The sequence below is a fragment of the Corvus cornix genome, chromosome 3 (genome assembly GCF_000738735.6).
Source record: "Corvus cornix cornix isolate S_Up_H32 chromosome 3, ASM73873v5, whole genome shotgun sequence".
NCBI lineage: Eukaryota > Metazoa > Chordata > Aves > Passeriformes > Corvidae > Corvus > Corvus cornix.
The window spans coordinates 89,613,610-89,627,036 of record NC_047056.1 but is presented as its reverse complement, the minus strand read 5'-3'; the positions used below and the strand labels follow the sequence as shown (position 1 = coordinate 89,627,036).

Sequence of the window (13,427 nt, the reverse complement as noted above, 5' to 3'; positions counted from 1 at the left end):
TTGCTTTCAGAATTGATTTAACATTCTGCCTCATGTCTTTGAGATCAGTTGAATCTCATGAATAAAGACAGAACAGCTCTTCATACATTATTTGTTCTATGTGCAATTCATGTTTTGCAAGTTTAATATATTGATTTAGGAAAAGGAAATGACTATGATAGGGCTTAAGTATTTCAACATTACAGATGTTACTACTTCTTGAAAGAAAGTTGGATTCTGATTTTGTATGAAATGTACAATGCTATTTAGCTGTGAAACTGAATTCCACATAATGTGGTATGTGCTAAACTTTCACTGCTCCCTGCATCCCTTATGTCCACTCACAAAGGAGAAAAACAAGATGTCCCCCAAATATGGTTTATTTGTGGGCTTTTTGGGGATTTGGAGTTTTTTGTTAGTTTGTTTTCTGTTTCCCTGTTTTTCTTTTGGTCACCTGCTGTACATGTGGGAGTGGAAGCATGTGGTCTTTATGGCAAGTTTTGCTGTTTAAATTCCAATTTATTTTCTTTTTCTATTTCATCTACTTAATGGAGTTGAATTTGGGGCATGAGAATTGGGGCAATACTAGTGAATTATAACAAACTTTTTAAAAAAGCCCACAATTACAGTAGTTGGGCTCCCTGTGCTTTTTTTACCACAGTTATTTCCCTGTTTTTAGAAGTTTACAGGAGGCACTAAAAATGAGATGTGTGTTACTTCTTCTGAGACAGTTCAGAGCAGTCTGGTAGTAGAGCTTCTTTATTCTTCTGTTCCCATTTTCCCTGCAGTCAAGTCATCTTTTCGTAAAAAAAAAAAAAAGATAGGAAAATAGTCTTGTGTATTTTTGAAACAAGCTTTCTTTTGTTGAGTGCAGAAAAGCTCTTGTCAAAATTGCAGTCTAGAGTTGAAATATGTCTTGATTATAGTGAACTTTGCATAAGACAGAATATAAATTGTTCTTTATATGTAAGCAGTTCTTTTTATTATGACAGCAAGGGCTGATACCTGGTTTTCTGAACTTCTGTTTGATCATTATCTTAAAATGAGATTTTGTCTTTTATTGTCCTGTTAATAAATAAAAAAATCTGGTCTTATAGCAGAGCTTTTAGAGAGTATGCCAGTGATCTTGAGCCAAACGATGCTGTTAGGAGAGCTCCAATATCTAGTTTACTCTATGTTCAAATGGGTTGACAAACCTCAAGTATCCATGTACTGTTTTGTGTTTTATTGCCTTGCTTTTGTCATTCTTTTATGACTGCCTCAAAAAAGTTAGGTGTGTATGTTTCTAGAGTAGACATAAGGAATACTTATCAGCCTGAGGAAATTTATTCATTACTCTGTCTCCTTGTAATTTTATTTTAAGAATTATTTGATTTTTTTTTTCTAATGATCAATTTATCTAGAAAATAAATCAATTTGTTTTAATCTACACTTATACTGAGGATTTGCTGACATCCTGAAACATGTGATTGGGACTTAATATCCTTTTGTTCTGTCATTGATCCTTGTCCAAGAGGTTTAACCATATCAGTAAAAGGCAGGGTTTTTTTCCACAGTTGTATCAAATGTTGATAACTTTCTCACTTTGGTTGAAAGGATGTTTTTCAGTCTAAGTCACTGAATCTCTTTGAGTGATGTGGCCACATTTAAAAACCTGAGGCTTAGGGTAAAATTCAAATAAAAACTATAGAACATCATATGAGAGCATTCTTGTTTAGGGAATTGATAGAGCTTGAATAAGCAGTAGGAAATTAGTTGTTGGACTTTGGGCCCCTTGCCAGTCTTCATCCATCTTCTCTGTGAATCTGTAATACACAGTGCTGTGGTATACATAAGAGTATGGATTTCTCTCAGTTTTGATACAGACATACTGAATTTCTTTTCTCCTTGATATACATTCTCTTTACACTAGGATTATAAGCTGCCATTATGACCAATAGAAATCTAGCCCTTATAGTCAATAGTGTCTAGAGAATGATTTATTTAATGAGCCTCCAGGGCAAATGGAATTGCTCCCCAGACTCCTCTGATTGCATTGACCGCCACTGATAATAATGGCAGATGTCTGGATTTAGATGTCTGGAGCGGAATCTTATTTCTGCAGATGCAGTGAGTTACTATTCTACTTCTGTTTAACTTTCATAGGCATCAAAATAAAAATAGAGAGAGGACCCCTGTCGTCCCCCCTCCCCAGATCACAATCTCCCCCCCCAACAAGCCACTAACTGTCCTTTTGGTTCTTCCTCCCAGCTTGTGGTTCACCTCCTCACTGGCAGAGCATGGGGAACTGAGAAGTCCTTGACTCAGAGTAAGCACTAATTATAAACAACCAAAATATCAGTGTGTTAACAACATCATTCTCATACTAAATCCAAAACATAGCACTGTACCAGCTACTCAAAAGAGAATTAACTTTATCCCAACTGAAACATCAGAATAATTTAGATACAGAAAGAAATATTGCAGTTTTGAAGTAGGTAATAAAATCGTTTGTAGGTGACCAGGCATGTGCCTAAGAAAAATCAAGTTGTTACAGAGATGGCTTTAAGATGTGTTATGCTGATAATTTGATGCAGTGTCTTGAGGCAGAAGACAGCCTGCTGCGGTTTATGTTTTACTTTTCCTGGTTCAAAGTCTTGGTGCATGTAAATGTGTGAAGAAATTGTGTACATAAATTGTATATTTAGCTAAATTATACTAAGGCAAGCTTAGACTGCTGTAAATAGAAGCCTGTGGTATCAGATTTTTGCTAGTTCATCAGCCACACACTTTATGCTCATATGGGTAGTATACAAGGTGTTTGATACCAAAAAATTCTGGTTTTCTTATAGCAGATGAAACCATCTCCAGGGCTAAGTGGTTCTTGCCTCATGTAGTTTGGAAATCCTGGAACTGGAGGGGAAAAGGTTTTTTATATTGCTGTGAATTGGTCTGTGCTGACTGCTACACAATGTAGTAGTTTTCCAGTTCGGTTTTAGGTGATGTCTCTGATCTGTACTTTTGAGGTAGAAATTGGGCTACAGGACGGTAATTTAGGACAAATTTTTGTTGTTGGCAGATAGAGAAGCATTTATTTGTGCTCCTAAATACAACTGTGCTTGCAAAAAGGTAATCTTAAATTGAGGTTATTTTAAGAATGAGCTTAAAGAAAGAAAAGTTGCTTGGAAAAAGATACGCCAACTAAGCAGTGTCAACAGTAATGATTAGAGTGACTGCTTAGGAAATGGATGAAAAAGAGAACCAATTATTTCAGCAGATACATGACTGTGTGTGATAAATTTATAAATTTGAAGCTGTTATCTATACAGGCTCAACAATTTTAGACAGGAAATTACCCAATGACTGTTTAAAAAAAAGAGGTGTTAAGCCATTACTTCTTTGAATTTTGCAGACTTGAAAATAATCAGGTGGTCAGCCAAGAAGCCAGACAAAGTTTGTGTGCCATTTTTCTTAGTTGATAGACTACAAATAAATAAATTTCCCAGTACTGTAAGGAATAGATGCATAAAATCTTACATGAATATATAAAAGTAGTTTTAACTGAAACATGAAAGTTTTGTGGAAGTATGGACCTGAACATACAGGGCTTGCAAGACCTGTCAGCAAATTATTTTCTATCCTAATATGCATGCTGAATATCAGATTTGATAACAAATTTTATGGGGCACCTATTTCTATTTACAGATACTAATCTGCAAATATGGCAAGTGATACAAGGAAGGTAATGGTCAATGATGACATGATGCCCATTGTTCAGTGGCTGGAGTGCCTGGGGAATGTCATTTCTTGTAGTTCTCTTTTGAAAGTATATTCTGTTATATCAAACTGATAATTACGTGGCAGACATGACCCATGCTTTCCTGCTTTGTCCACTGAAAACTTTCCTTCAAAGGAGAACATACACCTGCCAAATGGTCCCTTTGAGGTACATCCTCATTCCACGTCTAAAGATCTTGTATGCATTTATATGATCAGAACTTGTTGAAAATACGTTTTCCTGAAGTTCCTATCTGGAACATGGTAATCTGGTATTAGGCTATACCAGCTGCAAATTTACAGCTTTTAGATATCTGTATCTATATCTATCCCTTTTTATTTACACTATAATTTGTAACTTGTATATCTTCTAGTGAAGTGTATCTAGTATAGTACGTGTGTCTTAACTAACATTTATTAGGCAAATTAATCTGCAGTACCCTGATATTCTTGTGAATGTACCACATAAAAGCAAAATATAAGTTCTTTGCTACAGTACACTTACCTATACCAAGTGAACTGTCTCCCAAGCCTCCTTGATTCTGGCTTTGGACTACAGGTTTTGTCCCACTTGTCAGTACTAAGCGCTTTGTTTCTTATAGGGAGAAGTTGTCTTAAGAAAGCCTCAGTGTCACCAGGATAGCCGGTATCATCTTTAGTATATTCAGTATCATACAGTGGACATATCAGTTTATTACAACAAACACTGGTGCATAAAACCTCAAAACCACCCACCTGTCTGGTCTGAAGTGCTCTGCTGATGATGTCACGAGCATCCTACAGCCATGCCTAAAGGAAAGAGAAGTCCTTAAAAACTTTGTCTTCAGTGATCAGGTTAAAGCTTGGAGAGTTGACTGGCAGTTTTTTGAAACAGAAATTGACACTGCTGCTAATGCCTAGACTTGCACGTTCCAAGATCCGAGTGACAATTTTTGATAGGGCTGCCTTTGCCTCAGCTTCTTGGCTTCAGTGTGAATCAGTTCATTGCTTAAACGAGACATATTTCTTAATCTCCTTCTCCCTTGCCAAAGCCGTGGCCCATTCACCTCACACATAAATTATAAATGAGTTGCAGATTTTATAAAGCTCAGAGAGTTAAATAGAGGCAAAGTAAGTGAGATAGTCCTGATGTGGGCTTACAGTTAAAAACTTGCAGAGAATCCTTGCTGTCAAGTGTGACCAGCAGTAGGTAATCTCAATAATGTAATGGTCTTGCTTCAGTATTACTGTTTCATAGTAACTTTGGCAGTTTCTGTTGATAGTTAGCACAGACTATGGTGGGATGTGTAGAGCATGCCCAGATTTTTGATGAATCATTTTTTGGTTTTGTATTCTTTAGTTTCATCTCAGTGAAAACTGTCATGCAGAGTACAATGGAAATGTACTTGCTCCTGCAGCTTCGTTACTGTTTAGCAACTTCATACCTGGGTTCAGTAAGACCCTCAAAAGTTCTTATAAAAATCACCAAAAATTTTTGGTGATTTTTCAAATCACTTAATTTGAGTCTGACCTTTTACAGGTTGTTGCCATAATGCCCTTTTGGTAGATTGCAGTTAGAATAGATGGTAATAGTAGTTTTAAGCTGTTTCTCTAAAATAGTTTAAAACCAAGCAATTTATAAGAAGTTAGAATGACCCTGCAAACACCTACATGCATGATATGTACTGTGTATAATTTATTTTTTTCGAGGAACTTAAATTGAGCCACTTCAATTTGAGGTGTTAGAATAAACAGGAAGGAACAGATCACTCTGCCTTCTTGTTTCTGCAGATTTCAAACATGTCTAATTTTACCTTGGTGATTTTTCTAGCAAAAGGGGTTGCTTCTTGTGTTTTTTTTCCTTTATGCACATCCTAGAGTAATGATATTAGGAAAGAACGAGGCAGACCATGGAGTTCATTCCCCAGTGTACAAAGAAGGTTGTTCTGCAGGATGTGTTTTCTATAATGAAATGCCGCAGTTCATGGTTTCTTCCTGCTGAGGATGACCACGCAGCCTGTCAGATATCGGCCGTGCTAAAATCCCGTTTCTGTGATCAATGATAAGAAAAGCTGAATCACAAGGATGAGAGAGCTCTCAGTGAAGCATGTAACTGCACATGTGCCAACTTGCACCACGTAGCTGTGTTATTCTCTGCCATCTGCCACTGCAAAAACTCTTGGGAACCAAACAGGATTACAAGAAAGCAATGAGAAAAGATGCAGCCTGTCCCAAGGCCGTGTTGTGTTATTATGTAGCTGTTGTTTCTGTTTACTGCAAGAGCTGCTTCTCAGCATAAAGTACTGAGTTAAGTACTAAAAGTAATTTCTGTGGGCATTAAGGCAAGTGATGTGAAAAGTACAGCTCAAGATTTTAGTATACATAACTGTTAAAGAGGGGTGTTAATTTTCTAGGAAACTAAGCAGTGCATCCTGAAGCGATCACAATTTGCTTTACCCTTGAAAAAAAAAAATTTAGTGTAACTTAATTGTTTGCTCAAACATCCTTTGTTAAGAAGATGGAAATGTGCTTTAATTCATCTTTTGAAAAGGAGGAAAAATTCCAGAGCTTTTGGGTAGAAGAATAGGTGGCTACAGGATCACAGATTCCATCTTCAGTTTAACAGGTTCATGCAGAGATTGGAAATTAAAATGCACACGTCTTTGTATTTGATCTTTGCTGTTTTTCAGGATAACCAAACCACTTGCTGCTCCAACAGGGGCAGCAGCAGGACTTGGCCAGCAGCTGCTGGGGCCCTGCGAAGGGGTGGGGAGCTGTTCCCTGGCCTTTCCGAGTGTGTGCACACACCTAGAGAGTTCTCTCTAATGATGAGTTGGTAAGCCCAACTCTGTTGCTAGAAAAAGTAGTGTTTATTTGCTATTCAACCAACCAGTTCTTTTATCTCCTGAGCAGAAAGGTTGGCTAGATAGGAAGGAGTATTCCCACCCGCTTGATCCTGCCTGTGGCTATGCTAGAAAACAAAATGCTGTTGTCTCTCTTTGCTGCTTCCCTTTCCTGCTTTTTAAAAAGTCTTTTAAAGTAGAGTAAAGTCACTTTGCCAAGTGCACAGTATGGATTAATTAGTCAATGTTTGTTCAGAGCTTTGGATGTCTTAAGCCTTATTAGGGTTAAGTGCTGAATTTTAGTCTTCTTTGTGCATTGACTTGGTTATGAGCAGCATCTTGATGGATAAGTTTTTTTTTACTGTTTGAGTCAGGTGCAATTTAGGATTTTATTCTCAAAGTTTGTGTATATTTTTATACACATTTATCACGTATATTTGCATATTATGTTACAGAGTTTCAAGTGACTATATTTTCAAAAACATTGAAGTGTTTTATATGAAGAAAAATACATTTTTGTTTCTATTTTGTTTTTGTCATCTTTAGTCCAGTCAGGAGATTTCATAGGTATATGAATATTCTGAAGTACTATTTGGACATCCACAGGCCAAATAGGGAACTGCTTTTATCGGTAGAAATGAGAATATCCTTGCAGTAGTAGTGTTAGCAGTTGTATGTTTGAATGATTCTTCTCAATATATTACGTTGTCTTCTATTAGGAAAATACCAGAGTCAGAGTAAAAAATTAATTTAAAGTGGTTTTTGAGAAGAAAATTTAAATTCTTATGGGAATTGTCTGTACTTAGATGTAGAATTTAAGATTAATGCTATAATTTTGAATTGAGCAAGAGCAGAGTTTTTCCTTTTACGTACTGTCATAGCTCTTTTTTGAGGCAAAGAGAGACCAAAGAGGTGTAATTATAAATATGATGTTTCATTATTTTATCATATTTGTGGTTTTTAGAACTGGAAGTATGGTATTTGAACAAATGTTCCTTGATGTCTTATTGTAGCTAATGCAATTTAATGGAATCTGTATATTAAGTAATCTGATTCTACTATGGGTCACCTCTTACCATGTAAAAAAATGATGTGAAGTCATGTAATTGAATGGTCTCCATAGGACTTATCTAAAATGATATATTGATAGCTTTGTGCTCAGCTGTCAAGATAAATGTTTGACTACATCTATATTACTTCAGAAGATTTCATTTTATTGGAGGAGTTGATAGTCTATTGGTAGACAAAAGAGAAAATCTTTTTTTATACAAGCAAAGTATACTTAATTTTAGAATTTGAAGAATTGAACTTCGGTGCTGAAGCAAAGTATAGGTGTAGCATTATACATTGGAAGAACAAGAATGTGAACCTGAGTAAAGAAATCTGTATTTCTATTTTTTTTTCCCTGATCAGGCAATCAATGTATGGACATTTGTGAAAGATTTTAAATTACCATGTTTTCTCCATTTAATAATATTGTGGGGTTCAAAATTTTCCTCTTTATATCATCTTATCTTTAAAGCCATTACAGAATCAGCTGAAAAGACCTTAAATCAATGCAGTTACTCACTTCTCTTGTGATGTGTCTGTAAAACATGTATATGTACAAATTCAAGTTCATGTAATATAAACTCCAAAGCTAGCAGCAAGCAAATAGGTTTTCATTTTCCTCAGTTTGAGTATGTTTGGAAAATATATTTTGTTATTCAGCATTTCTATTTGCAGAGCAGATAAAATTACTGACCCAATGTGTACGAATTTATTCTTCTGTTTTTATTCAGTTTGACAAAGGATATGCTTACAGCATTCGCCACAACTATGGGAAAGAAGGAAAGAGGACTGATTATACCCCATACAGCTGCATGAAGATTATCATGTCCAATCCACCAAGTCAAGGGGATTATCATGGTGAGTTCCTTAAGGGGAAAAACCCCAAGTGTTTACAAACATCAGAATCCTTTGGCTAGAGAAGTTATTCCCTCCTGTAGTCTCTTAAATTATGTATTTAATTTCCAGACCACAGTGGTCTTGAATTGTTCTCTTTAGATCAGACTTGATAACTGCTGTTTTTATATTCATTGTGTCATGCAGTTCAAGGAGACTTTAAATGTGCAGATGCTTTAAGAAATGACCAGGTAGAGGTGTTCTGAAATATGGATCAATTGTACAGGAAGTCTGAAGTTTGCTAGGGTATTTTAAAAGCTCCTACAGCTGTATGACTAAACATGGGAAACCTGTGCTGGCTTCACTGTTATGCTAGTACTAAGTCATTCATTCAGTTGTGTCTCAAAACTCACTCTGGGACAAAAAACTTCTGCCGTTACTCAGGTGGTGGAACTTTCTAAGGTACTTATAAAGGGATATTTTTACAATGGACTATGCTTTTAAAGACCAGTTGTCTCTCATTACTTTTATTTTCTTGAGTTTTTTCCACAGCTATTAAATGTACCAATGCTATCATTGTTAGTAAGGAACTAACTTAAACACTTTTCCTGTCAGTGAATGAGAATTGTGGCCTGTTTATGGTGGGATATTTTATGTGACTCTTGAGCCTGTGGTGCCCTGATAACTCTGCAGTAGAGTAATTATTTAAAGAAAAAAAAAGTAAGCAATTGTACACATGGGTAATTAACTTTCCTATTAATAAGCTGTTAGGCAATTAGGAACAGCTTAGCTGGTCTCTTGAGTGCCTTACTGCACTAACTCCTGAGTAAACAGCCTTGTTTGTGAGCTTGCTTATTTTTTACTGTCAGGGTGCCCATTCCGCCACAGTGATCCTGAGCTACTGAAGCAAAAGCTGCAGTCATACAAGATCCCTCCCAGTGGAATAACTCAGGTAAGGCATATTTTGCTTGACACTTTCATTAATAAGGCACTGCTTTTCAATTTTACTTTCTCGTCATGTCGGAGTACCATATGCAATTTGTCAGTGTGTATTGTGAAATATTTCTTCTTATAAAAGGTTTATACCAGAATTTTGGCTTTCTGGCTGCAGTGCTCCCACTGATATGATGATTATAGTCACCACCTTCTATTGTTTAATATTATGAGTAGGTTTATTACTATAGTGGATACGATGCAGAATTTTTTTATATGTTGTTTTACTGCACTGTGATTAGAAAAGAAGTTTAAATGAATCTGTGAGTGTTTTAGTGAATTTATTTTATTCGTGCAGTGACTTGTGGATGACTACTGTGTAGTCAGTACACAAATGTAATTCTTTTCTATAAGAAACTTCTAAAACCCATACATTCCTCATTAACTGTTGTGCTAACTTCCTCTGAACAACAAAAGCACATAAAACACTGAATGAAATTAAGCAGAAATTTTTATCATCTTTTAAAAAATGGAAACTTAAATTGAAAATCTATCTTACATAGCAAAAACAATGTAGGAATTGGTACTTTCAGATGTGTCCTGAAGAACTGTGACTCCCACTGCTTGCTCTAGCAAGAGCTTAAGGTAGTAAGAGGTTGTCGTCATTTTCATTGAAGGAAGATGTACTGGTGATATTTAAGCTGAGACCAACGAGTTCTGTGTATTAACTGTCTGGAACCTGCTTGAGATCCATAGGAAAAACCTGCTTTAAGTTGTTGTCTTTAGTTCATATGGAATGTCACCACTACTTGTCAGGCAGCAACAAACTATTGCACTAGATAGAAAAGAATGTGTAAGTTCCACTTAAAGGACTCTCCCTTGGAAGGATTAATTAAGATACAAATTAAAAGAGAATAGTTTTAAAGACTTTATTGTTCACTGATAGTAATTCTTGACAAATTCTTGAAATACCCATGTTTTTCCCTAGGAATGTTTTTCCTTTTTTCTTTTTTTCCCCCTATTTTCTCCTGGTTTATATCAGTAAGCATCTATATATCTGACAAGCCCTAGAGATACTATCCTTTGGCTTTTTTTCCTTATATATGCATCAAGAATTGATGCTGGTCTGGGATTTTTATCCTGCTAATCATTGGAAAGATTGGTGAGGATTTACTAGCTTAGATGCCTTGCTATATGTGTGGGTTGGATTTAGTAGAGGTTTTTTCTTCAGCGAATTTGCACACTAAGGCAGTATCTTTATATTTAATGTAGTTCCTTATTTAATGTGAATTGTGATTTTATTTCTGTGTATGTGTTTAGGGTTTTTTGTTTGTTTTTCTTTTGCAAAGTAGAATTCGGATTCACTCGGAGTCTTATCTTTTCTTATCAAAAGCGACTAAGAAAAACTGTCTCCATAAACATCTTCTTTGCTCAGAAATGGATGTTGTCCTGTCCATGACTTTGACGTGGTTTAAGTGTGATTAGGATAAAGGGCTCTTCAGTGTCCACTCCTAGTGTTAAACCAAAAAACCCATGAAACAATACACCCTCCATGCAAACCTAATAAAAAGAAAATAAAATGTTGGCTATACCTGGGTTCTCAGAAATTAATCAGACAGTCTTTGAGATAGCCAGTAGAAGAGGAATAAAATTAGTTCCCATCTGTCTCCAAGTTGTCATTATTGCTGCCCCTCCTTGTTGCTCTGTTTGCATGGTCCAGTAATGTTTGTGTGACTAATAATAGTTCAGGATCCTTCAGTCCAGACCGTGGCTTTTAGTAGTCTTCTCTGATGCTGATGACAGTTGCTGAGTATCAGAAATGGTTTTTTTCCTTTAGCTCTGTGAATAGATGTTAGGGGTGGATGGTTTACTAATCTTTCAGTGCTATCATGTAACTACATTTCTAGTAGCTTGATCTCAAGATTGACATTCCCTCAAACCATACCCTTTGACTCTTAGACTTTCTGTTAACTCCAGGTCCAACAAGAGCTCCCTTACAAACTGGTAGATACCTGTTTTTAATGAATGGTTCAGAGCTTGACCTTTCAGCTATGTATTTTAATAAATGGTATGTTTTTTCTGGGGCTCGGGACCTCTTATGCTTGTTCCTTGCTCTGTTTCAAAATCTTTGGGATGATGCATAATTTTTGCATAATAGAAACATCTATTTTGAACTTAGCTATGCACTTATGAATTGGTCCCCCACTGGGATTTTCATATTTTGGTTTAGAGTACTCACATGTCTTCCCTTCAAGCCCATAAACAAGCTGCTTCCTTGTCTTTGAAGCTTTTTCCTCACAGCTATTATATGAGCCACAGTGTGGGATAGTGTCCAGCCCTAAGGCTGTGGTTTTACCCAAGATGCTCAGTTTTATAGTGGTGTTCTCAGCCTTCTGTTTCTAGGGCCGTCCATACTCTTGACATGCACCCTTTCCTTTAAGGTTCATAAGAATTCCTGAGTTTTTCCAATACAGGTAAAGCATTTGATCGGTGTGTGGTAAGAACAAACCCCATCTTTAAGGGCTTTTCGCAGGATTAGGGGCGAAAAGGGAAAGCTGGACCTTCTGATGATGGTACAGAGCAAATACTGCCAGACCTCACGTGACTTAAGTAGCCAGTCTGAGCATTAGACTGCTTCATTGCATTCATTTTGTAGTAATGACAAAAGTGATCAAAGCATTTGAATATGTGAATCTGCTTGCTGTGAAGTATCTGGATCCAACCTGTTGTTCCAGTCTAGATTTCTGAGGCTGTATCTTGTCTGGGATTGTATCTGCTGAAGTAATTGTCTCAAAGTAATGCAGCATATGACTTAAAGGTCTTGCCTAGTTATCATAGTGCTTAAAGCAGAGATCTAATCCTTATGTTTATTCCAAGAACTGAATTATTTAACTTGTATTTATTTCACATTTTCCTTAGGCTAGTCTATATCTTTATTTGTGATAGTAGCTTTTCTGGTTTGTTTTAAAAATAGTTCTTGGAGAAAGAAGCATTAGCTGAGCATCTAATGTGTGAATGTGTAAGCATAGCATTTGAATTTACAGTATATAAGTTTTCATTTCTCTCTCTGGTATACTGCTAATTAGGTAAAATCGTAATGAAATCAGGTTTGATAACAGCTAATCCATTTGAAGACTATAAAGATTAAAGTAGATGTTAAGATATGTTTTTATATATGAGACACTGAACAAGTGCATGTAGTGACAGGACAAGGGGGAATGACTTCAAACTGAAAGAGAGGAGATTTAGATGAGATATAAGGAAGAATTCCTTTACTGTGAGGGTGGTGAGGCACTGGAACAGGTTGTCCAGAGAAGTTGTAGATATCCCATCCCTGGAAGTGTTTAAGGCCAGGTTGGATGGGACATTGAGCAATCTGGTCTAGTGAAAGGTGTCTCCATTCATGGCAGCTGGGTTGGAACTAGATGATCTTTAAGGTCCCTTCCAGCTCAAACCATTCTATGATTCTGTGATAAATACATCTGTTGTGGTGTTGTACTAAATGCACTGGAATGTATTGCCTGCACATCTCATATATAGGGAGATAGAAATGATAGGCTTTGAATTAGTTATTTCAAAATATCTATTATTTGTTTCAGAAAGTTTTCTTGGAGAAATTATCTTTTTCCCAAATCACGTCAATCACAATAGCAAAAGCAAAAAGTGGTAAAAATTTCTGGTTCTACAAACAGGAGAAACAGAGAGCCTAGACTAATTCTTTTTGCTTTTCTATTAGGAGTAAAAGCTTATGTAGGTGAACAGCAGATAACTTCAGAAGAAGGTTTGTTCTTTCAAGTAGAATTTTTCTCTTAATTTAAAAATCTTTTTCCTATAACTGGGTTAAATTTAAGGTTTTGAATAAGCCACTCACTGAACTTCTTCAACAGATTCAGTGTTTTGATAGGTTGGAGATTATTCACAGAGATGGAAATAAATAAGCCAGTCTGTCTTAGGCCTCTGATATGGCTATATGTTTCTATTAATGAAAAAAAATCCCATCAAAACACCGAACAAAAAACTGCCAAACCTGCAAAAAAACCCAGCCCAAGACCA

The 13,427-nt window shown here is 36.2% G+C and overlaps 1 protein-coding gene across 1 annotated transcript in view; it reads left to right on the top strand.

Moving 5' to 3' along the window:
• PRIM2 (DNA primase subunit 2) overlaps positions 1 to 13,427 on the top strand; it is a 102,559-nt gene that overhangs the window by 79,871 nt on the left and 9,261 nt on the right. Inside the window, exons 11-12 of the mRNA XM_039569462.1 lie at positions 8,339 to 8,465; positions 9,311 to 9,393. Of these exons, the coding sequence (XP_039425396.1) occupies positions 8,339 to 8,465; positions 9,311 to 9,393 (210 nt within the window). The remainder of the gene's footprint in view (positions 1 to 8,338; positions 8,466 to 9,310; positions 9,394 to 13,427) is intronic.